At 44.2% G+C, this 26,720-nt stretch overlaps 1 protein-coding gene across 6 annotated transcripts in view; it reads right to left on the minus strand.

The window, feature by feature from the left end:
• The window catches only part of SMAP1 (small ArfGAP 1), a 143,547-nt gene that overhangs the window by 6,722 nt on the left and 110,105 nt on the right, over nt 1-26,720 (minus strand). For all 6 annotated transcript variants that reach the window (XM_033428694.1, XM_004270125.4, XM_049695437.1 and 3 more), the window contains 2 exons: nt 17,320-17,410; nt 3,727-3,854 (listed from right to left, as the gene is read on the minus strand). In XM_033428694.1, the coding sequence (XP_033284585.1) occupies nt 3,727-3,854; nt 17,320-17,410 (219 nt within the window). The remainder of the gene's footprint in view (nt 1-3,726; nt 3,855-17,319; nt 17,411-26,720) is intronic.

Consider the following 26,720-nt stretch of genomic DNA (forward strand, 5'->3'; position numbering starts at 1 on the left):
GGAAAGCAGACGGTCACATCAATCCAGCTCACATTCACGTGAGGGGAAATCTTCAACCAGAATTTGCACCACACTCAGAAAATCAGGACTGAAAGAAGCAGGGTTCAGAGTAATTCCTAGTGGGGTCCAATTCAATTTCACAGCATAAAAAGCCACCAAATTAGTAAACTGTGTACAGTGTGTGTGTGTAAAATGAGTGCTTTAACCCACCTTCTCTCTCCCTCCCCCAATTTTCAAAGACATTATTTTGACAAAATGTCTGGATTAGAGTCTTTACATGTAGTTTGGAGGGAAGATAATTCTGTTCACCAAATTATTTTAGAGGGCTCCATAAAACTGATACCATTTTGGTCCAAAAACATTCCAGAAAAAGAATGAGGTGTGATTTTGAAGACCTGCCCTGTTTCCTCTCAGGTACAGAGGCCCAGCACGAAGGCCAGGGCGGCCCTGGGGGCACGAGGAGGAACTGCACGCACACTGAGGGGGGCTGAGGTCCGCACTGTCTGGCTCGCTGCTCTCCCTGCACAGAACCCACGGGGCCTCGGCTGGCCTGGGGTCTAACGCGCAAGCAGCTGCAGAGCGGTTCCCGCCCCGCAGTGGAGTCTAAGGAAGGCGGGCCGGCCGAAAGGCCCCGCTAGAACGCTAGACCAAAAGAAGCTGCTTTGCATGCTCGGACTGTCAAGTATCCCAAATACTTCTTTCCACACCCAAAATGTTAGCGTGAGACTTCTTCTTTTACTACCACACGCATACCCACGGCTGCACACATTCACAAGGTAATTAATGTTAACCGAAACGATACTAGCAATACTTAGTTCCTCTTTTTACGTGTTGGGGGAAGGAGGAGAAGAGGCAAAGCCATAAAATAAAGCTATCTTCTCTGAAAATAAACAGCGATGCTGCAGATGAAGCTCCACTTAAACTAATGATTCCTCAGAAATCTATTTGCTCAATTCCAGCGTTAATTATACAACGACTATCATAATGACAATAAATATATATAATAAAAATATACGTAATTCGTCTTCCTAATAAGACATTGGTTCTTTCTTGTTAAAACTTTCCATCCAAACAATTCCCATTTGGCTCAGGTTTTCTAGAGACAGAGAAATATTTTACCTCAAAAATTATACTTTACTACAAAAAACTAGTTGCTTATTTGTAAATTTAAAACAGAATCTCGGGCTTCCCTGGTAGCACAGTGGTTGGGAGTCCGCCTGCCGATGCAGGGGACACGGGTTCGTGCCCCAGTCCGGGAGGATCCCACGTGCCACGGAACGGCTGGGCCTGTGAGCCATGGCCGCTGAGCCTGCGCGTCCGGAGCGTGTTCTCCACAGCGGGAGAGGCCACAACAGTGAGAGGCCCCCGTACCGCAAAAAAAAAAAAAACACAAACAAAAAACCCAAAACAGAATCTTAAGTTGTGGGCTTAAGAGTAACCTATGTCCCTGAAAGTTATATATTAATATCTCACCTTAAAGACAAATACTGCACGGTATCACTTATATGTGAAATCTTAAAAAAAGGCAAACCCATAGAAACAGAGCAGAATGGTGTTTGCCAAGGGCTGGGAGGCAGGTACACATTTTCAGTTATAAGATGTGAGATCTGAGGATCTAATGCATAACATAGTAGCTATAGTTGATTATATTGTATTGTATAAATGAAATTCAATGAGAGTAGATTTTAAGCATTCTCACACACAAAAAAGGTAAATTTGTGAGATAATATATGTGTTAATTAACTTGGTGGTAGGAATCTTCACAACGAATATATATATCAACACATTACGTTATACATTTTAAACATATAATTTTAGTTTTCAATTATACCTCAATAAAGCTGAAAAATATTTGAAATATTTAACAAAAAAAAAAGATGTGACCGACAAGGGATTAATCTCCAAAATATACAAACAGCTCATGCAGCTCAATATCAAAAAAACCAAACAACCCAATCCAAAAATGGGCAGAAGACCTAAATAGACATTTCTCCAAAGACATACAGATGGCTAAAAAGCACATGAAAAGATGCTCAACATCTCTAATTATTAGAGAAATGCAAATCAAAACTACAATGAGGTACCACCTCACACTGGTCAAAATGGCCATCATCATAAAAATCTACAAACAATAAATGCTGGAGAGGGTGTGGAGAAAAGGGAACCCTCTTGCACTGTTGGTGGGAATGTAAATTGGTGCAGCCACTATGGAGAACAGTATGGAGGTTCCCTAAAAAACTAAAAATAGAACTACCATACGACCCAGCAATCCCACTACTGGGCATATACCCAGAGAAAACCATAATTCAAAAAGACACAGGCACCCCAATGTTCATAGCAGCACTGTTTACAATAGCCAGGACATGGAAGCAACCTAAACATCCATCAACAGAGGTATGAATAAAGAAGATGTGGTACGTATATACAATGGAATATTACTCAGCCATGAAAAGAATGAAACAATGCCATTTGCAGCAACATGGATGGACCTAGGGATTATCATACTGAGTGAAGTCAGAGAAAGACAAATATGATATGATATCACTTGTATGTGGAATCTAAAATACGACACAGGGACTTCCCTGGCATTCCAGTGGTTAAGACTCCTCGCTTCCACTGCAGGGGGCGGGGGGCACGGGTTTGATCCCTGTAAGGTCCCACACATGCTGCGTGGTGTGGCAATCAATCAGTCAATCAATCAATAAAATACGACACAAATGAACTTACTTACAAAACAGAAATAGACTCACAGACATAGAAAACAAAGTTATGGTTACCAAAGGGGAAAGGGGGGGAGGGATAAATCAGTTTGGGATTAACATATACACACTACTATATATAAAACAGTTAACCAACAAGGACCTACTATATAGCACAGGAAACTATACTCAATATTTTGTAATAACCTATAGAGGAAATGAATCTGAAAAAGAACATATATGTATAACTGAATCACTTTGCTGTACACCTGAACCTAACACAGCACTGTAAATCAACAAGACTTCAATTAAAAAAAAAAAAGAATAAAGGCAAAAAAGAAAAAAAAATTCCATGTAAAGTTAAGAAGGCAAGTCAAAATTTCTTTACCACTGGTACTTTTTAAAAATCTTTATAGTTAATATTACGTTCTAAATAATTTTTTTAAAAATCATTAAAATAAAAAAAGGTAGATTTTAAGGCTAAGAAATAACGTGTCTTCATAAAAAAGCATAGGGGTACTGAGTTTGCTAGAATTTCTTGTTCTCAGTTTCCCTGCACCCGGAAGGAAACACTGTCCTGGGCTGGCCCGACAGAGCACAAGAAAAGAACTACGGGCTTCTAGTCCACGTTCACATGCCAAACAGTTCAAAACCCTCTGAAGTAAGTAACCTTGTGGATCGCAGGCAAGGCTGAAACAGTCCGAGTTTTCCCACTTACTCATTCTAAACACCGTTTGCCTAGAGCAAGAGTTAGCAAACTTTAGACAGTGACTCTTAGGCTTTGTGGGTCATAGAATATCTGCTGCAACTACTCAATTTGCTTTTGCAGTGTGAAAGCGGCCACAGACAGCATGTAAGTAAACGGAGTGGCCATCTCCAATCACACTTTATTTGCAAAAACAAGCTGCAGGCTTAGTTAGCCAACTCCTGGCCTAAAGATCTAGAGGCTTTCAAGTAAGAAACAATTCAAAATTGAAACTTTCCAAAAAGAAAATACACAGTGTAAAACCATACTCTTAACACATACCTGAGCTGGCGGCAGGACAGTTGCAGGTAAGGGATTAGAAATCATCGGTCCAAAGATGTCCAGATCATCGTTCAAGCCCTGTCCCGTGGCCGTGTTCCCATTAGTCACTGGCACCTCGGCAGGGCCGTCTGAAAAGAACGTAGATTCTTGTCTTAAAGATTCTAGAATCTCTTAAATTACTTGAAACATGGCTTTATTCTAAAAACATGGTTAAAAGTTCAAACAGTTAACAACAAAATGTATGCCCTCCTTCTACCCCAGGCTCTCTCCTCTCTCCCAAAGAAACCATTTCCAGTTTTGTTTGTTCTCAAAGAAATATTCTTTACCCACCAGTTTCTAAGTATATATGCAAACCCCTTTTTAACAAATGGTATTATACTATTGACATTATTCTGTGTCCTGATGCTTCCTTACATGTAAGGTACTGTTCTGAGTACTTTACATATATTAACTCATTTAATCCCATAACCTTATGAAACTGGCACTACTTTTGTGGTCACTGGCTAAGCTGGGATACGATACCATGTTCCTACAAAGGCTGCCTCTCCATAAATATGCATGTGTGTGTGCGCGCACACACGTGTGTGTGTGTGTGTGTGAGTGTTTCCAATATTACTTCATATCACGTTTACCTACCTTGGAAATAAATTTTAATGGTTTAAAATGTCTGGAATGTTAAATTTTAAAGTTACATAAGGAAAAAAACTGGACAGAAAGAAAACAAACATACACTATACACTGATTCCGTAGGAAGTATCCACAAAACACTGAAACAGACCCTTTCTGTACTCAAGTGCAGCCACCCTCAGTGTTGGGTGCACTGAGCCGCCGGGCGGCACCGACACCCCTGACATCAGTCCAGAACTCACAAGTGTCGGGTGGGGGGCCGGGTGGGGGGCAGTGCAGAGAGCTTGCAAGCATGGGGTTTCAGGGAGCAGGACAGCTCACACAGCTCAGTTTTCCGTGGTCACGACCCAAGGAGCAGTTCAGAACATCACAATTCCAATCTCCGAGGACTTACATCCTAATCGAGCTCCCACTTTACAGCTTACAACCTCACTTGATCCCTCTGCTGAACCACACACTCCTCAAAGGCAAATGAGGCATCTTCTAAGACGCCTTCGACAAGGAGGGGGATGGACGTCTTGCACAGAGTAGATCCTTGGATACTGAACAGATTTGACGCAAGATCTACCGCGTACTAGGTATTTCTAACACAACCCACAGAAACTCACAGATTTCTTCTCTTTTCTTGAGGTGTAACTATAGAAATTAGTATCTTTTATTTCCCTGTTTAAGCTTCAGTGAAACAAATTATCATTAATTGCAATGAATAAATGGTCACAGTAAAATATTCTTTACTACTTAATTTATAAAAGTGTGTGTGAAACCCATGAAAGGTTAGTTTGGAAGAAACCAACTGCAAATATTTTTCAATAATTTTCCATGATATCACATTATCAGAGCCATAAAAAAAACATACTCAGTACATATGTTTATGCGTTACACATGTTATATCTCTATAAGCACTACAGACAATTTAAAGGTGAATCAATAAAACAATGCGTAGATTATTACTAATTTATAATATACAGAATTTTAAGCTAACACACAACCATGACATAAAAGAATTCAAATATGACTCATACATGAAAGTAATTTTTTCCATTTCTAACTCATTCAAAGCAGCAACATTCATTCTGAAGTTAGACTTCTTTCAGGTGCTATTTTATGTTTTCCAGCCCATTCCACATTCCATTTACCTGATGTGTAGTACATCAGGTAATATGAACCAGAAATAAAATATTTTAGAAGGACATGGTATTCTAGATTAAAAACACAACTAAAGGAACATCTCTGTGCCATCCACAACTCAGTAAAGAAACTCAAATAACACTGCCATGTGAGTCAGTGGTGCTTGAACCCGTAAGCTACAGAGCTGAGGACAGGGGAGCAACCTCATCAAACAGACATGTTCATTCTATCACATGAACATGGAAGCACTTTATTAGCAGAAAATATGACTGTATTTCATGCAACTTAAACTCGCAAACAGAAGCACATGTCCTCCAAAATAAACCACAACCAAGAGGAACAAAAGTAAAAATAAGCATAAGTAACTATTTCCAGTTTTTCAGTTAAAACTTTTTGCTGTTTCAAGTAATAGCAAACACTAACAATTAGGATAAATTTATATTAAAAAAAACTTTAAACATGAGAAAATGCTATCATTAACTTATTATTATTACCACTATTATTATTTCTGGTGAATTGGGGAAAAAGGTATCACTCTATTTTTTGCCCCAGGACATGTCAATTGGCTTGTACAACATCAGTGAGCTCAGGATGCGCTGTGTGAGAACCAAGAGGCTCAGCGACTACAGGCAAATAATGTGTTTGCATTACTTTAGAAACTGAACATGTTTCAGAAATTTTAAGTCTGTTCAAAGTAGTACAGTCTTTTAAGTCTGTACGAAGTCCTCCAGTCTTCTCCCCACACAGTCCCCTAATATGACGGATTGAAACTCCCATCAATTCTCCTTGTTACTAAAAAAGCTAAGCATTCACAGAATTGTCGAAGAACAAATCCTTAACTTACATGAAAATGTCTCGCCCTCGCAAAATCAGTACACAAATTCCCAACGAGTTTTCCCACTGGATTTCAGTGTCTGCTAATTTGACTTACTACATTTGGCTTGCTAAAACACATTCTCTACCAAGGACTGTTTCAATTTGTTTCAAAACTTGTGTTTTTTATTTTCAGAATTTAAAAAGGACAGGGAAAGGCTAGTAATCATTACCATTACTATAAACATCACCTGCTTCCTGGACTTTCTAAAAGAACGTTTCCATGTTATCATTTCTGTCTCCATGGAGGATGAGAAGGCATCTCCTTCCATCACCCCCAGTTACAGAAACCGGGGCACAGAGAGATTCAAGACTCAATGTCGCTTCCCTAGTGAAGCAGCAAAACTTGTACTAGAACGAAGTCTTCTGAGCCCTGGACCAGTGCGTGCTCCTTTCTTTAAGCCACATTACACAAAAGTCATGTAGTTACAGCTGTAGATAAAGAAATCACTTAAAAGTCTGAACATTAAAAACCAACCCTTACATAGTTAATACTTATTAGTACAAAGTTAGAGAAGCAGTGGCATCAACAGTTCAGAACCCAGCCTGTCTCCACACACACACACACACCACCGCCCCCATCCTCCTGCCAGGCCCGGCATCCTCAGGGTACAGTGAGGGGACCGGCCGGTGCAGCCACGGAGGGGCACCTGGGCCGCACGGGCAGCCCCGTCACAACCACTGCAGCTCAACGCGGCCTCTCCATCAAGGGTTCACCAGCGGCACAGTCCTCGCTGATCAAATTGAAGCTCAGAGGCCACAAAAGCCATAGAATACCAAGATGTTAAAAGCAGTTTTTCAGATAAACATTTAAAAATTTAGAAAGAGTAAGTCTTATTCAAATTAAATGGTTTAAACAGTGTAAATGTTTACATTAGCACTATAATGTAAGAAAAATAATTAAATCCACATGGGCTACATTTTGAGTGTACAGACACATGGGCACATGTGCACACACACCCAGACCAATGGAAACCTCCCCCTCCAGGGGTTGGGGAGCCCAGGGCCAGGCCACGCAGCGCCTCCAGGGCAGGAGTGGCCGTCTGTGCAGATAGCGCATCAGGACCTGCACGCACAGCACCTCCCCATGCCCACGGGCTCCTTGCTCAGCTGCAAGGGGCGGGGGGAGCAGGCCCCTTCATCAACATGCAGAAACAGTAGCCGGTGGACAGCAAACAGAATGGGAGCGCCAGAGTACAAGAACAGCCTGAGGCAAATGGCAGAAACTTAGCTGGAACACCACCAGAAAGAAGGATAATGAAGCACAAAGGACCCCTCGAAGAGGAAATGAGCAAACAAGAAATGAGGACAGTGCAGTGAAACAGGGAAGGAATTTCCATTTTAAAGGCAAGGCATCAAGCCTACAATTAGCTGCCTGTGGGCAACTATTTTCTTTCTAGTTACCTTAAGATTTCAGACTAATGTTTGATCTGAAAACGAGTTGGTAGACGACTGTTTTATACTGCACACATACCAGAAATTCACAAGAAAAGCCTAAACGTTTTGAGCCAAAGAAAGAAAGTTGTTAAAAATCAGTGCTACATCTCACACGAACAGAAGGCCTGCCCAGCGCGCAGCTACTGGCCTACTTCACATCATCACACTGGTAGATGCTTAGAAAGAAGGTAGCATTTCAAATATCACAACGTCATGAAGGCCATTTCTATCATCTAGAAACCTTCCATGTAGCTGTCGATTCTATTAATCGTGGCTATACCAGAACTCACCTGACAGCAAAAATCCAAATGAGTCAAGGTAAACAAAGTACTTAAAACAATATTTAGTGTCTTCTTCTTGGCCCATTCCAAATGCTTTTGAATGATACCATGTATAAACTAAAAGGAAATAAGAATAGAACAGTTTGGGTTTTTAATAACCCACTATTAATACTAACATTTTTAAGTTCTGTTGCCGGGTACTCTGATCAAGCTCTATATAAAGTGTCTCAGTTTAACGCCCCCATCACCTCCAGAGATTCTGACACAGTAAGACGAGGATTTCAACAGAAGTATGGTGGTACAGCTGGAGAACTCAACTGCTATATCCTTTTGAGCAGGCTTTCCTGGTTCCCCCAAACAGAAGCAGTGCCCCTACCGCGTCCAAGGTTAAAACAGTTCCCGGGGCAGCTGCCCCACCTCCCGAGAAGAGGGCAAAGAGGGTGGGGCTGGCCTCACCGCCCAGTCGGGGGCGCCGTCCTGGGCCCCAGCTCCCCGCTGAGTGCACGAGGCCCCGCCCCCGGCCCTGCGACCCCCGCGGCCCCGCCCCCCCGCTGGCCAGGCAGCCTCCCAACTCCTCCCCCACAAATCCAGGGGCTGCAAAGCGGCAGCCTTCCCAGGTGCCTTAATATAAGTAATGTCATTTTTGGTTTTTGTCGGCGTGTGAACACACTGAGTGTGACGGGCACGCCCCACATGCTCACACTTGCACCACACTGACTGCCTAGGCCCTGTCCCCCCATCCTCTGTCAGAAAGAGGGCGCAGCTGTCTCCTCAATCAGCGTTGGCACAGAGCAAAAGCTCCACAAATACTGGTGAATTGAAATGCTTTCCAAACACAGATCACCAGAGGGTTTCTCGGGGACAGCAGAGCCGTGGGGAAAAACGACAGTCAGGGGGCGGGTGATCCTGCTTCTGTTGGGAGAAGAAGGGAAATAATGACACTGATTCTGAAAAGAACCAGTGGTCTGGTTACAAACCCCTCTTGGTCTCTGCCCTCTGCACTCCCCCACATCTGGCCCTCGCTGAGCCTTCCTCCCGGGAAGCCTCCTCCTCTGAGTCCACGTTCTCCTGGAAGACCCTGCAGCCACTGCTGCCGGTACCCCTGCCGTCCCCCTTCCTGGTCTCACGGCCTCAGCGCCACACGACCCGCCACCTCGGTACCGCGACTGCATCCCAGCTGGAATCCCTACTCCAGGCCACCATGGCAGTGAGGCTGCAGTTCTCTCTCAATCAGAACCCTGTCCTCCAGCATCACTCTGTCCACAGCTGGGAGCATCGCTGCAGCCACAGCCACACACACACACACACACACACACCCCCACACACACACACACGCACACCACACACACATACCACACACGCACACCACACACACATACCACACACATCACACACACACATACACACACACACACACACACACACACGACGGCCCACGCCTGGGTCGGCCTCCTCCCTACTCCCCTCTCCACAGCTCTGCTCCAAGCACCATCACAGCCCTGACCCGTCGGTCATGCGAAGCTGTCTGCTCAACAAGAAGCAGACGGGCTTTAAATCACAAGATACTCTACAAAGGGGAGGCGCGAGGAGCTCGTGTATCTGGGGGCTCGCTCACCCTTCCCGGCGCCCACTCACGCTAAAGATGACCCCCAGGACACACGAGAGTTTGCCTGACGTCAGTTTGCACAGCATGAAAAATTCATCTGCTCCTCCTCTGACTAGCAGCAGCAAGAAAAGTAACCTCTGAGTGGAGGAAAATAAAATGCAAATTTTGAATTTTGGCACTATGCCAGGTTTCACACTGAATTTTCACAAACATCTCTCTTCCACAATCCCACTCTTCCCTGAGCAACAGTCCTCTGTCTTCTCATCTCCAGACTGCACGTGGATGCATCCCCACTTGTACTACTAGACACAAACGGAGCTGTGCTCTTCCGTATTTACCAGAGTCCCGTGAACTTGGCTGGTGCTCAGTAAATATTAATGAATTCATCCTTTACTTGAATGTCAGAGGCATTAGCTGGTCATAATCTATTTGCACAAATGATAAAAAATCTCAAAGAGCAGCATGAGATTTTGTGTATTACTAATCTAGCGTAAGGCAGAGAGGAACATGGTAAGTAGTGGAAGTTATGTTTTTCATTATTGTTCTTGACTGACCGTGAACACTCAGCCTTGAGCACACCCTGGCTGCAATGAAAGGTGCCGAGTCTAATTCTTCACCTGTAACTAGTGAGGCGTCATCCTGAGAAGGAGCAAATCTGAAGTGGAAACAGCACCGATCAAAGAAAGAAGCCTGCTTCCATGAGATGCAGTGATGCTCTCCTTAACGGCAAAACTCCTTCTTCTTAAAACTTTGTATGTTTTCATGTTACTCAAAGAGCCCTTTTCATTTTCTACTCAAGAAACCATTTAAAGCCTTTTCCTTAATAAAAATGTTACTTGGAATTCCTTTATATTAAAACACACACTTGCCTTATGAAATGAAATAAATTCCCACGTGTGTTACCTTGTAAACTCAAGTCACAGACATTCATTTGAAGCATATTAAAATTTTCAAGCTTCAAACTGTTTTCAAAAGCTTAAAAAAAGATGGCTGAGAGTCAAGTGGAATTATTTATTTTTAATTTTTAGTTAACTTTTCTTACTGCTAAGTAGATGGCCTTTAGGCTTATCTACTGAAATGACTGAGTGGCCTTAACATTTGCTGTGAACCTCCTGCTCTGTTTACCCCTTCCTTTCCAAGCCCCTCCTGCCACAGGTCCCTGCAAGCTGGGGGACCTTGGGGCAGGGGGTGCCCTGTGGACGGGTACGACAGCGCTGAGAGGGGTCTGCAGTGCCGCCACCTCTCAGGGGACACACACACGGACCGAGAGTGTCTGAAACTGCTGAGAAGCGGTTTCAGAAGTAAACGTCGTAGAACTGATTGCTCTTTAAAAATTATATAAATATACAGCTTTCATATGTATATAAGATATATATCTCAAACACTTCTGTACCACTTTACAGCCTCAAGAGACAAGAACTCTGCAAGTATGAAGCCAGACTGTATAGGACAGGTCAGCTCTCTCTGCAGCCACCGCTCTCCCCGGCACCTCCCGCAGGAGCCCCGGGCACCCCCGCCCCCGACAAGTCCCCACAGAGACACGTGCTCCCCACTCTGTGCACAGTACTGTGCTGCCTATGTCACACTATCCATCGTTTACGCTCTGGCCAACAACCACGGACAGGCTCTTGCGTTCACTTCCTGGTGAAGACGCCAGAGCCCAGGGTACCGCCTCTAACTCCAGGGCTCCCCCGTGCCACGATGCTGCCAGCTGTCCCCTGGACAAATGGGCCTAATGTCTGTCTTATGTGACACAGTGTCAGCTGGCAGTCTCGGAATTTAATTTCCTATCAGAGCTCAACACAGTGTTAACAGTTAAGAACACGGGTCAGACTCTGTAATCTACCTATGGTGTGACTTTGGGCAACTTACTTAACCTCTCTGCGCCTCAGTTTCTTCATTTGTAAAATGAAAACAACGGTAGTTCACCGATTTCAGGGCTGTTGCAAAGATCCAACGAATAAATGTCTGTAAACACTCAAAACAGTGGCTGGCACTCGGCAGGCACTATCTCAGTGTTTCTTAAAGTAACAAGATGACAATTTAATTACTACTTGAGTCAAACATCTTGCTGCGGTTCATCTACGAGCCGAGACTGGACTGTGAAGTCAGGGAGAACCGGGTTTGAACCCAGTTCTGTCGTCCAGAAGCCGCGTCTTGGAAGCCAACTTCTGTCAGCTTCAGTGTCCTTGTCTATTTAAAAAAAAAAAAAAAAAAAAAAAGTGGGGGGAAGAAGGAAAAGGGGCAAAGATGTGTGTGTGTACAGTATGCTCCCCGCTGAAGGGCCGTCGCAGGCTGACACGCACCTGGGCCAGGGGCTGCGCAGAGGCTTCCTGCCTGCAGAGCCGTCTCCACCGCAGAGGCCTCGCCCGCCCTGGAGAGAGGCCACGGGATGCAATTCTGGCCCGGCGGGTCCCTGAGAACTCTACTGGGGGACCTTCTGGGAGAAGTTTTCCCTCCTGAGAAAAGCAACTGCTGCACCGAAGTTTGGACGTGGTCCTGAGGCCGGGGGGCTGGGGCCTGAGCTTAGGGCCAGGGCTCCGAGGGGGACAGGAAAGAGGAGCCCGGCTCCCGACCTCACCGCCCCCCGCGCCGCCCCCCAAACTGCTCGCCCGCTACGATTGTCAGACGCCACCCATCTCAGCCACGCTCAGACGCTCAGCCACCTGCAGTCACGAGGCGCCTCATCCACAGCCGTGTTCGCTCCTTCAACACCTGAGCGTCGCCTGCCTGCTTCCTGTGGCCGGCACGGTCCCCGGAGGCCCGTGAAGATGCCCTCCTGCTCTCGGCCCAGGTCTGGCTGGGCTGCGCCCTCGTCCCCGGGTTGCCATGCTGGTTCTCCCACTGGCCCGCCTGTTGCCCTCGGCTGCCTCCCAGCCCGGACTCGGGGCCACGCGGGGAGCTGCCAGCAGCCGGGTCTCCCCCAGCGACACGGGCCCCCACCTGCCTGCTCTCCCTCCTCAGGTGTGATCACACAGAACTACCACCAATTCCCGAGACCTCCTTTTTGAAAGGGTAATAACAGTCTATAATCGTTTGCGGACCATACTCTTGGCAGCAGAAAAAATAAACATTTTTATTGGGTTTTAAGCCATAGCTGAAAAGCGTAACAGACTACAAAATTACTTCGGGCACTCACGCTAGACAGAGAGGCCCTTTTCCTCCCTCCCTGGAAAACAGGGGTGGCACACAACTACCCCAAGCCCCGGATCCGCCGAGTGTACAGCTCCGGGCCGCAGGCGGGTCCAGGGCTGGGCCGCGGCTGGCATTCTCTCAGTCCGCCCAGTCACTAGCTTGCTTCACTTGACAGCGTATGGCCTTTGAGAAACAGAAATCTCCCTGCAGGAGTTTTCTGCTTTAAAGGTAACTAGAGTGTTTTCTGTGGGTGTTTCATCCTTTAGTTTGTTTTCTGTCCAGAAAATCTTATAAAAACAAAAAAATTTAAGGAAAAAAAGTAATATATTCACCTCTCATTATATAAAACTGGAATATATATTACTAGATAATTAAGCTGTTTATTTACTAAAAACCACGTTTAACTAGCATTGTCAACCCACCTGAACTTGGCTACTGTGATAAGCTAATGCTTTTATTTCCTGAAACAGAGGCATGAAGCGAAGACTTTAAAACTTGCCCAAAGCTGTACTGTATGTTCCTTTGAGCTTTTCAATTAAGAAAAAACTGAGGAAGCCTCTATCTAAATACATCTCTATAGTTCAGTATGATTTTCATCACCAAGCTCACAGTCGATTCTCTGTGAGCTCTTTCGAGGTCCCCGAGTCACACACACACACACCCCGCCCCGTGCCCAATGGGCCTGCGGTCAAAGCCTCCTGAGCAGGGAGCAGGCGGCAGCGGTGCGCACACAGAACAGACACCCGCGGAGGGCTCCCCACCTCTGGGGAGACTGAGCTGAAGCCTGCAGCTTACGATGCTGCTCAAGCCTTCCACTGAGAGCCGGTGCTCACCCCTGAAGACTCTAATCTCAGATGGGATCTTCTAGAAAAAGAAAGAAAGAAAAAAGCCTGGGGGATTATCCTAACCAACTGCTAAGCAGTCTGTCAGTTTTCATCATGTGAGGACAGACAGGAGCATACAGTGTAGGGGCGTGGCGAGCACAGGCCCTGGAAGCCAGTTTCAATTCTCTTCTCACACAGCGGGGGACACATTCTAGGCAAGCGGGTCTGTGTCTGGAGCATCCAGGGCTTGTTCATTCTGGGCCTCTGTCGAGAGGGGCCCTAAGATCTTGGTTATTTCCAAGATCAAAGGGCAAGTAATAACCAAGTCGATGACCCCACTTCTGATACCAGACAGTAAAGCACTGAATAAATAGTATTTCTACAAGCTTCCAACGTGAGTTAACACCCAAAGGCGAAGTCACCCTTGCAGGTACGATCGAGCACATCCTCAAGTCCAGCAGAGCTCAGCCTCAGTCACCACCCACACACTCGTGTATGCTTCGTGCCCATCACAGGGCACAGCTGAGTAAGGCCTGCAAAGCTAAAAACCTTTGGCCCTTTTCAGAAAAGAATTTGCTGACCCTTGCTGCTAGAAAGTATACAGACAGCATTTTATATTTGACCTTGGGATGGGGAGTAGATCTGGAAAAGTGAGCCGAAGAAAACAGGTTAAAAAAAAGACTTGCCAAAAGGCCGTTTAAAGGGAAGTTCGAATTTCTAAAACATGATCTTGACTCTCACACTATAGGAGTCCACTGAACGTGATCCTGAGCGCACAGTAACCCTGGGATCCTGGCCCGCCATGGCTGTGTAACTGAACTAACCCTGTGGGAATTTTCTCTGTATTTTCTGCAAATGTTTTCAGTTTACGCCTGTTCTGGTCTCATTCACATGGGGATATGCCATCTTTTCTGCACGACCATAAATCAGACTGCCAGGCACCTGCCCCTCCTCCCCACTGTGTCTCACTTTACAGGGGAAAACCAGAGCGCCACGCTCACCTTGGGCAGCAGAAAAACAGTCTGCTGCTCAAGGGCGACAGCAACTATCGATGCAGTTTGGGAGTGCTGTTCTCTGAAAGTCTGGAAGTGCCTTTCAGGTTACTGAGAAGCAGCAGGAGGGAAGCGCTGCAATGTGCTCTGGGTAGGGCTCTCGGTCTCCTGCTGCTAACACTCCCTCAGCAAGACCCCCAATCCCTCTTTCTGACCCTAGCGCCCACCCTGCCACCTCTGGAGCTGTTCCAGCTCATGATCCAGAATCGCCCATCGCCCACAAAGCCCTCTCTACGCCCTTAATCTGCCGCTCCTTCCTGCCCTAAGTGGACCTCGGTTCTCCCCTAAGGACATGGGTTCCTGACGCTCTCCCCCGTCTAAAAAGACAGCAGCCTTCCCGATCACAGGCCCGTGAGTGAGAGAAGCGGAACCGCTGCCAGCGCGGCTGACTCTCCCAGACACTGACACCAGAAGAGGGGTGCTGCCGTCCCCAAACCCTAAAACCCAGGGACTCTGAGACTGGGTGGTGGAAGGCAGGGACACGCGGACAGGAGCTCGACAAACGGAGATACCGTGTGACAGTGAACGGCTGGAAGGCAGAGACGCCCGCGCTGACCCACGCACTGAGAGCGAGAGGAACAAGCGTTTGCCGAGGTCAGGGGTCGAGCTCCAGGCTCGCAACTACGCAGCAGCACCGCGCCAAGGGCTGGGCACCCAAGACCAGTTCCTCCACCTGTCCCCCGGGCCCCAGCCCGCGCGCCTCCTGGGGACCGCCTAGCAGGCCCGCCTGTCCCGCAGGGTCACTCCCCAAGGGAAACACCCTACAACTTCCACCCAGCAGCAAACCCCACTGGCGCTCTCTCTCAAAGCAGGCCCAGAACCGGCTACTTCTCGCAGCTCCCGTGGCCACCACCCCCTTCCACCTGTCTCACCAGCCTGCAGCCTCGCCTTGCTACCCTATTCTCAACAGGGTAGCCGTAAGGGCTCCTAAAAAACCCAAGTCGGATGAGGTATTTCTTTGCTTGAATCCTCCAATGCATTTCCAGGACACTCAGAGTAGCAGCCTTAGTCAGGTCCCAGGGTCACTCGCCAGCAGCCACGCCAGGGCCCTCCTCCTGGCCCCGCCCGCTCCCGGCGGGGATGCCCAGGGCCACTGCACCCGCCCTGGCCTCACCGGCGCACGGCCAGGGAGCCCCAGCCTCCTCAGGTCTTCCCTCCGACGGTATCTCACGGGGCCCCTAACACCCACCCCCTGAACCCTGCTTAAAATCACACCACTGCTTTCGTTCTCTTTTAGCTACAGCACTTAGCAAACATGACCATGACGTATCTTACTTAACTATCTCTTCACTGTTTCCCCAGACAGGGGTCAGGTACTTTCGTCTGTCTTCCCTCACAGCTCTCTCCCCAGTGCCTACGACGGCGCCCGGACACACGGCAGACACTTCAGGAGGAGGTGAGAGGTCAGTGAGCGAGTCTGTAGGGTAAGGGCCAGGCCTGGCTCAGCTCTTATGTTTCTAAGTTATGGACCGATAACCAGGCACTCACGGCCGGGAAGGAAACGCTGCCGCCGAGACAAAGGCGTGTGGAGTCCTAGTAGGATCTTTCCGTACCGTGGCAGTAAGTCTTTTTTCTCATTTATAGCAAAGGAAATAAAACACAGAAATTATGAGAACTAGTATTCAACACAATTATATTTACAGCCCCTGGACTAAGCCCTATTTTTATATTTCTGATATACCACTTATTTTCACCACCATAGAAGATGTTTATCTGTAGGGGGTATATCTGCATGATACACCAGTTTCCTAAGTAAGACAAAAACATTCAGTTGTAATTCTTAAGACAGAAAACAATTTTCTCAATAGAACAAAGATCAATTTTTAGAAAAGCAGTGTATGAAGGTCGACTCTACCTTCCAACTATCTTTCACTGTTTTCCTGTTATTAATCTTTCCCTAAACTAAAAGAAATTTCTAAATTAATTACTGCTGAAGGCTCAGATATTACTAAAAATAATGATTTATCAAGCTATTTTAAAAGGAAGAGGAGAAAAATGTAAAAAGAGCTGACAGTATTTGTAGATAAGGACAGTACAAGCACTCCTTGAATGGAAGTCTGTTTACTCACCAGGCAGACAACATCTATCTGTCGGCCATAAGAATAAATATGACATTAAAATGAGCACAGACATTCTTATTGTCATCAGACACATAAAATGAATCTAGCCACTAGATCTAGGTATAAAGCATGTTGCTTCAGCTAACCAAAATTAAAGTGTCCTTTAAAATAGCACATGTTATAATAAGGCTACACCATAATTATTTTGCTAAGGGACCTCCCCTCCAACAAAACTAAATGAAGAGAAGGCGGGGTGGGGTGGGGGGAGAAAACATTTCAAATGCTGAGACGTCACAGTCCACCAAGCCTTTGAAGAGTACTTTGTTATCCTCTCTCCCCAAGGAACTCATTACTTGTATTTCCATGAAGGCACTGCTGACAGACACCAACTCCCTTATTAAAGATTTCCCTTTTGGTGGGAAGTCAAAAAACTAATCATACCATTTTCAAATTCAATTAACAGGTATCTTTTGGCACACTGATGATAAAGCTATTATATTCGTTTCAAGTAAATGTTTCAATTGTTTTGTAACTCTAATTAATGATGACTTGTATTTTTTTACTACTTACCGAGTCCTAACAGATCAACAGTGGGCTCTGCAGCTTTTTTAGGGCTGGTACTTTTTTTAGGCTCCAATTGCTGATCTTCTTTCTTCTGCAGCTTTAAAGTAAATAATCAGATTTATTATTTTTTTTCAAATAAACTGAACAAGACTTTTAAGCCCCAATTGGGCATAGTTTTGATAAAGTTAGTGTAATGTAGCCTATGAAGAAGCATAGTGTGATAAAGCTTACAGCATTCATTACCATAAACTTAAACACAATCATTGAACTTGAACTGATAAACCGGACACGAGGACCCCAAAACAGTGAATGTAGAAATTTAATCTTAATGCTTGTTCCTAAGCATTTAACTCCTTCATGTGAACATTCCACACTATTATAGTATTATAATAGTGTATTATACTTGCTCGCTGCTGCTGCCGGGCAGGCCCCGGGTCCTCGCGAGCAGAGCAGAGGCCACCGACACTAATGGAACCTGATCTGATGTGCAGGCAGACCTCGTTTTACCGCTCTTCCCTTTACTGTGCTTCACAGATATCACGCTGCTTACAAACTGAAACTCTGTGGCGACCTGCGTGGAGCATTCTTCCAACAGCATTTGCTCACTTTGTGTTTCTGTGTCACATTTTGGCAATTCTCACAATATTTCAAACTTTTCGTATTTGCTACGGTGCTCTGTGATCAGTGATCTTTGATGTTACTCAGTAATTGTTATGGGGGAGCCACGAACCACACCCATATAAGACTGCAAACTTAATCAATAAACATTGTGTGTGTTCTGACTGCTCTACCCACCAGTGGTTCTCCATCTTCCTCCCTCTCCTTGGACCTCCCTAGTCCCTGAGACACAATACAGAAATTAGGCCAATGAGTAACCCTACAGGGGTCTCCAAGTGTTCAAGAAAAGGAACAGTCGCATGTCTCTCACTTTAAATCAAAAGCTAGAAATGATTAAGCTTAGCGAGGAAGCCACGTTAAAAGCCCAGACTGGCCACAAGTAGGCTTTCTGCACCAAACAGCCAAGTTGTGAATGCGGAACAAAAGTTCTTGAAGGAAGTTAAAATCGAATAGTCTTAGTGCTGATGTGGAGAAAGTTTCAATGGTCTGGAGAGAAGATCAAACCAGCCACAACATTCCCTTAAGCCAAAGCCTAATCCAGAGCAAGGCTCTAACTCCCTTTAACTCCCTAAAGGCTGAGAGAAATGAGGAAGCTGCAGAAGCAAAGTCTGAAGCCAGCAGAGGCTGGTCCATGAGGCTGAAGGAAAGGAGCCGTCTCCATAACAACGAAGTGCAAGGGGAAGCAGCACGTGCTGATGCAGAAGCTGCAGCAAGTTATCCAGAAGATCTGGCTGAGATAATTCATGAAGGTGAACAGATTTTCAAGGTAGACGAAACAGCCTTCTATTGGAAGAAGATGCCATCTAGGACTTTCATAGCTGGAGAGGAGAAGTCACTGCCAGGCTGTGAAGCTTCAAAGGGCAGGCTGACTCTCCTGTTAGGAGCTAATGCAGCTGGCGACTTTAGGTGGAAGCCAATGCTCATCTACCGTTCCAAAAATCCTAGGGCCCTTAAGAATTATCCTCAATCTGTGCTGCCTGTGCTCTCTAAATGGAACAGAAAGCCTGCATGACAGCACATCTGTTTACAACATGGTTTACTGAATGTTTTAAGCCATGTACTGCTCAGAAAACAAGGTTCCTTTCAAAATGTGACTGCTCGTTGACAATGCACCTGGTCACCCCAGAGCTTGGGTGGAGACGGACAACGAGATTCATGTTGTTTTCACGCCTGGTAATATAACGTCTATTCTGCCGCCCGCGGATCAAGGAGTCACTTTGACTTTCAAGTTTTATTCTTTAAGAAATACATTTTTTAAGGAGACAGCTGCCACAGACAGTGATTCCTCTGATGGATCTGAGCAAAGTCATTTGAAAACCGGGAAAGGATTCATCATTCTAGATGCCGTTAAGAACATTCGTGATTCATGGGAAGAGGTCCAAACATCAACATTAACAGGAGTTTGGAAGAAGTTGATTCCAACCCTCATGGATGACTTGGAGGGGGGTTTAAGACTTCATGGAGGAAGGAACTGCAGATGTGGTGAAAACAGCATGAGAACTAAAATTAGAAGTGGAGCCTGAAGATGCATGGTGTTGGACAAAAGGTTCACTCAGTTTTTTCTGTAAGATGTCTCTAGTAGCACTTAGTTGTCTTTAACTTCATTCGAAACAATTTTGTTAGCTTGTATGTGACAGCTGTCATATCAGCGTGCTTTTAAAACAAAGACATCAAAGATGTCAAATTCTAAATTATGCTTTATTATTTCAAGAGAGGTAAAAATGCAAATGAAACACAATAAAAGATTTGTGCAGTGTATGGAGAAGGTGCTGTGACTGATCCAACGTGTCAAAACTGGTTTGCGATTTGCGAAGTTTCGTGCTGGAGATTTCTCGCTAGACGATGCTCCATGGTCGGGTAGACCAGTTGAAGTTGTTAGCGATCAAATTGAGACATTAATTGAGAACAATCAACGTTATACCACGCAGGAGATAGCTGACATACTCAAAATATCCAAATCAAGCGCTGAAAATCATCTGCACCAGCTTGGTAATGTTCATCACTTTGACGTTTGGGTTCCATGTAAGTTAAGTGAAAAAAACCTTCGTGACTGTATTTCCGCATGCCATTCCCTACTGAAACGTAATGAAAATGTTCCGATTTTAAAACAAACTGTGACCGGAGATGAAAAGTGGACACTGCACGACAATGTGGAACGGAAGAGATCGTGGGGCAAGGGAAATGAACCACCACCAACCACATCAAAGGTCAGTCTTCATCCAAAGACGGTGATGCTATGTATATGGTGGGATTGGAAAGGAGTCCTCTATTACGAGCTCCTTCCGGAAAACCAAACGATTAATTCCAACAAGTACTGCTCCCAATTAGACCAACTGAAAGCAGCACTTGACAAAAAGCACCCAGATTTAGTCAACAGAAAATGCACAGTTTTCTATCAGGATAATACAAGACCACATATTTCTTTGATGACCAGGCAAAAACTGTTACAGCTTGGCTGGGAAGTTCTGATTCCACCGCGGTAGTCACCAGACATTGCACCTTTGGATTTCCAGTTATTTCAGTCTTTACAAAATTCTCTTAATGGAAAAAATTTCAATTCCCTGGAAGACTGTAAAAGGCATCTGGAACAGTCCTTTGCTCAAAAAGATAAAAAGTTTTGGGAAGATGGAATTAGGAAGTTGCCTGAAAAATGGCAGAAGGTAGTGGGAAAAAGAGGTGACTATACTGTTCAATAAAGTCTTGGTGAAAATGAAAAATGTGCCCTTTATTTTTACTTAAAAACCGAAGGCACTTTTTGGCCAACCCAATAACTAAATTGCTGCAGTCTCAGGATAAAATTCTCACAGATGAGGAGTTGCTTCTTACGGAGAAGCAAAGAAAAGTGTTTCTTGGGATGGAATCTACTCCTGGTGAGGATGCTGTGAAGATTGCTGGATGACAACAAAGGATTTAGAATATGACATGAACTTAGTTGATAAAGCAGCACAAGGGTCTGAGAGGAACAACTCCAATTTTGAAAAAATTCTACCGTGGGCAAAATGCTATCGAACAGCATCATATGCAACAGAGAAACCGTTCCTGAAAGGAAGCATCAATCCACACGGCAAACATCATCACTGCCTCACTTTAAGAAACTGCCGCAGCCGCCCCACCTTCGGCAGCCAGCACCCTGATCTGCCAGCAGCCACCAGCACAGAGGCAGGACCCTCCACCTGCAAAAAGACTACGGCCTGCTGAAGGCCCAGATGATGGTTAGCTTTCTTTCGGCAATACAGTATTTTTAAATTAAGGTATGGCTGAGTAATATTCCACTGAATATGTAGCCCACCTCTCTTATGCCAAGAAAATAAAACATTCATTCATTTGCTCATTTATTTCTCAAACCACTCCCACAAGATCATTTCCTCAACTACCTAAAGAACTCATAGCTCAGCTGTTACATGAGTTCATTTTTTGTTAGCTGTACAAATGCATAAATTTCTAAGAACATATATATATATATCTCCCCTTACTTGTTTCTGGTCACTTACTATCTCCTGCTCAGAATCAGCTTTTTAACTAATTAGCCTACCAATCATTATAGATATCAATTCTTTTTTTTGGGGGGGCAGTATGCGGGCCTCTCACTGTTGTGGCCTCTCCCATTGCGGAGCACAGGCTCCGGACATGCAGGCTCAGCGGCCATGGCTCACGGGCCCAGCCACTCTGCGGCATGTGGGATCTTCCCGGACCGGGGCACGAACCCCTGTCCCCTGCATCAGCAGGTGGACTCTCAACCACTGTGCCACTAGGGAAGCCCTAGATATCAATTCTCTAGTAACCTTCTCAAATACACAATTATCAGCCTGTAACTATATAATTCTCAGAAGTTTAACATAATTCATTTTGCATTCTCTTACCTCCAACAGAGGTAAGACTTACCTTGCTTTTTAGCAAAATAATTTCAAAGAAAGCACAGTTTGTAGTAACAAAGTAAGCAATCTTTTCAACTGAATACTTAAACTGCTAGACCTTCCTTCCTTCCTTTTTTTTTTTTAAACTGGACAACCTATGTTACTCTAAACACTTAAATCTGCAAGAGAAATGGGGGATTAAATGGCCACGAGAGAGCGCACAAACTTAAAACCCTCCCGGGGCAGGCCTTCCCTGGTCACACTCCTTGCAGTACTCTGTATGTTATATATGCAAGTGTCACATGTTTAGTTGGCACTTAAAAATCTAATCCCTGACTTAACTTAAAATCAGAAAGCCTTAAAGTTGAAAATAAACTTAGATCATATGGGCAAACTCATTCATTCTGCATTATTAACTGAGGTCAGATATTATATGCCAAATGGGGACAGAGTAACTAAAATTTATTTTCTGTCCCTCAATTCAGATTGATTTCTTTGGTATAATATTTTACTGAATCTTCTTCCATGCAAAGAAGCACAGAACAAACCTGAGACGGATTCCTTCCTACTCACTTTCTACAGTCTAAGAATCCAGAACCTCTTCAGGCTAAAATGATTTCTTTTTAAAAATTCAAATTCTGGTTATGAGTTATCCTCCCACTCAATTAGAGAACTACCTTTGAAAACGTTACTGAGTATGAACTTACCCGCCCCCCAACGTTTGGAAAGGGGAGAAAACGCCAAATCAGGTAACACCGAGGCCCACTCATAAGCTGGGCTCCCACCCTCAGCGCCGCTGCAAACAATCTGGAAAGTATCTTTCCTTCCAGACATCACACACCTACACGCATCCCAAGAGTTTCTCTTCTGCCTTGGATTTCGACTGCATCATAGTTTTAAACGGGTGTATGTCAACCATTTCCACAGGAAACTGCATAACAGAGAGCAGGTGTGTAGGTGAGCAGGGTAAAGAGAAACATGGAGGCGAGAATAAGGAAACGTCCGACACAGAGTTCATCAAACCACAGATGCGGCCTGCCAGTGGGTTCTTGAAGCCCCTTTTATGTATAACAACTAGATTTTTTTTTTTGGTATTAAAAAAATGAAATAGAACATAAAACAGAGCACACTGCACAAAGTAAAGGTAAGTACTCATGAACTGTTTTGCACATTTGTGCACATATGTGAGCACATGAAAGCTGGACCATAATGTAAAACAAATTTCTTACCAGAGTCATGGGCTGAGAAACACTGTTCTAGAGATGGTCTGCTCCTTTGCTGCTACAGTGGGTCAGCTCACTTGAGTGAGCAACGTCTATGCCCTAAACCTTACCGACCACTCCAAATAGAGCTGCTCTACATGGATTTCAATAATTCAGACACGAGTGACCCTTACAGCTGGCATCTCATAGGCTGTCCCACAAATCAAAATGGCAAAATAGTTGATCACTTTAAAAACTGTTTTGTAACCCTTCAACCTCAAATCCTGCTGAGGCAGCATCGTGAACACATCGGTGTGTGGCGGAGATCATTTTAGAGATCGTTCTGTAACTGCACAGTAATCCAAGTACTGCCTTATATGCATTGGTGAGAACTACAAAGACTGAATTCAGATGATACTCTTCTTTGCCCGTCAATGTGAACATAAGAAAGTAACCTCATTGTTTGTATTTTAAAACATATTAAAAAATTGAAGGACATGTACCACGGCACTAAACTACATAGGTAAGGCATCTTCCTGAAATTCTAGTCAGAATAATGCTTATAATAATACCTTTTAGAGTTAAATATCCATAAAAAGATTTTAATTTTCTATTCAATTTCTTTGAGTGACTTTCCAATAACTGAAATTTAATTCTCAGCCATATTTATAATTATTTTCATAGATCTTTGTGTAACATGACAGGAATAGCCTTCCTAGCCTTAGTTGAGTAATAATATCTAAAAATATAGAGCCAGGAAATTCAAAAAAATCTGTGTTTATATATTACCATTATGGAGGTTCAAAAAAACTCTAAAATAAAATCCTCTAAATCCGCCTGTGACAGTCTTTAAACAGCCTGGATTTATCAAGAAAAGAGATGCGCCCTGAGTTCATCCTGGAAACCCTGTCTAATGGCTACTCTGAAGTCTACTTAGTTTCTACAGCTAAACATAGTTGTCACTCCCTATCTTTATGTATGTAAGAATATACACATATGGAACCAGGTTAATGTCAGAGAAGAACTACAAGTAGATTCCCACAATGTATTCCAGTTAAACACATTGTGTAATAAACAAACAGGTGTGTAACAGGTTATGCCTTCCTGAGCAAGCTCTTTTGAAATGAACACACCTGATTTCTACCAGACTTGCTTGTAACACAAGCAGTCCTATTTATCACATATTTTCAGGATATAAAAACAGTAAACCTCAAGCAAAAATATTAATACACAAACTATTAATTTGACCTTCTGCTCTATAGTGTACCAATTCCATTGTACTTTGCAAAGAATAAAGATAAAATTGAGATATTTGAAATACAGCTATCATATAAAGCCAAATTTTAGAAGACTTAAGAATGAAAATGCTATTGTCTTGTTAGGTTTTGGGGCAGACACAGAACACGGTGTCAGAACAGTAAGTCAAGACCTTGAGAGGCACATTTTCCCTCATGTAACCGTCACCCTTTTGATATTCAAGCAGTATGTACAGAATCATTCCACTTCAAATTCTCCTGCTACTGAAAACATCACATATGGAATTTGCCTTTTAATAAGTGAAGAATGCAGCCAGCTGTCAATGGGTAAAATTAGGCAATTTATAATTTATTAAACAAACTTTCCTAACAAGCAAGAACCCAGGTCTGCTTAGATAAAGCAATTTTATAAAGATGTAATTTCCTTAGATTCATACCGAGCAAATGTCTCATTCAAATTATTAAAACCTGTATTAGCAGAAACTTCACTGGCCAATCCTTTTGTAACTCATAAAACTACATCACAGAATGTAACTGAATCAAAAACACTTAGTTTCCAACTCCTACATTAACCAGCATTTCCTAAGCCTTTAAACAACAGAAATAACAGCTGAGCCTCTAGAATGTGACTCACTATTCTTCAGTTGACCAATTAACATAAATAATAGTGTTAATATGTAAGACAACTTTCTAAAGTCTAGACGTAATTATTAGAATTTTTCTTTAAAAACTGACTACATCATAAATTATGCCTTAACTAGTTTGTCTATAATCAGTTTCCTTTAACATTCATAGACTCATACAACTAGATGAGACAAAACATATTGTTTAATTCTCTCATTTTAAAGTTAAGGATATTAAAGTGATACAAAGGCAGGGAGGTCTGCAGGGAAGACAGGAAGGAGTCTAAAAGGTAGGAGCTGGTAAAGGCACCCTGGGAAGAAAACCGAGTGTGGAAAAGACGGCGGACCCACCTGCCTAACCTGGAGGTCTAGTGTCAGGAATGAAAGGTAAAGCTGAAAAAGTAAGCTGAGCCACGTTACACAAGGACCCAAACGGCCCACCAGAGCTAGGAATTGGACGAATTTTCAAGGCAGGTCGCAAAAACAAAGCTACTCCTCGCGGGGCAGTGCGCAGGAACAGCCCTGAGAAAGGAGATGACCACTGCCACTGCGGGGCAGGGTGTGCGGCCACGACACAAGCAGAGCAACGCCCAGGAAAATGAACACGAACCCGCCACCCCATCACAGCCTGAAACCTGAAACATTCTCTAACAGCTACTCAACAACACACAGTTCCCAGAATACTACCTCGTCCGGGCGCCTTCTGAAATACTAATGGTGGGATTTCACCTTTACTACAGATTTTAGTAAAACTTTATGAATGACGAGTTACTCAAAGGTGTTGGGTTGTACATCATCATATATTCTACTCTAAAGTAGAAACAGAAGTCAGACTGTGTCATCCATGTTGTTCACCCATTGAAGCCGTTCAATGGCATATCAATAATTAATACAAATCACTGTCTTACGTTCCTAATATTTTTAAAAATTCCTTTACTGTAGATTTAAGAGGTTTGGGGAAAGAGCTGAGCTAAATACAGGTGTTCAAGTTGCTATCTTTTTTTTTGGCAGCACCACACAGCACGCGGGATCTTAGCTCCCCGCCCAGTGATCGAACCCGCGGCCCCTGCAGTGGAAGCATGGACGGCCAGGGAAGTCCCACATTCCTACTATATTTTGATAGTTATAATTACCATGTTTGTATGCGTGTGCTTTCACAACCAAATTATATACAACCTGAGAATTAATCTTGCACGCAACTCTTGGTTATTCCCCAAATCTTCCTGTTTTACTTATTTAGAATCTTGTTAAAGTTTCCCTTTTTCTTTTTAACCATTCTTTATAATATACATATGGATCTTTTCTCCATTAAACCTCTCATTACACTGGTTTTGAATTTGATATTCTTTCTTAAGTCGTATTTTTAGAGTTCGATTTCGAACTGTTATCTACATTTGATTTCCCCAGCCACATGGACATCTTTCAGTAAATGGCTCTCATGGTCTAGGGACACTACAACCCCAAACAGTATGTCCCTGGGCTGGAGAAGCAGCAAAGATTTATATAAATTTGAGAACACAAAGGAGCCTCAGATGACATTTACTCAACTCATTACATGGCGCGTGAAGCACCACTGGGACATGTCACATACAGGGCCACTCTGGGTAAGAAAATCCCCCGGCGTTATGGAATCACTGGACATGATGACACAGCACACTGTATATTCAGACAATCTGAAGATGAGAAAGTTTCCTCCTCAGGCAGCCTGTAACATCTACCCGCTTACCTAGTCTCTGGACACCGCCATGCAGCAGAGAAATGAGGAGTGAACAGATGGGGCACCAACTCCCAGCAGCCACAGCAGACCACGCGCTCACACCAGGCCCTCCGCCATCTAAAAGTCCCTGACGTTTT

This window comes from Orcinus orca, chromosome 12 (assembly GCF_937001465.1).
Source record: "Orcinus orca chromosome 12, mOrcOrc1.1, whole genome shotgun sequence".
In the NCBI taxonomy this organism is placed as follows: Eukaryota; Metazoa; Chordata; class Mammalia; order Artiodactyla; family Delphinidae; genus Orcinus; species Orcinus orca.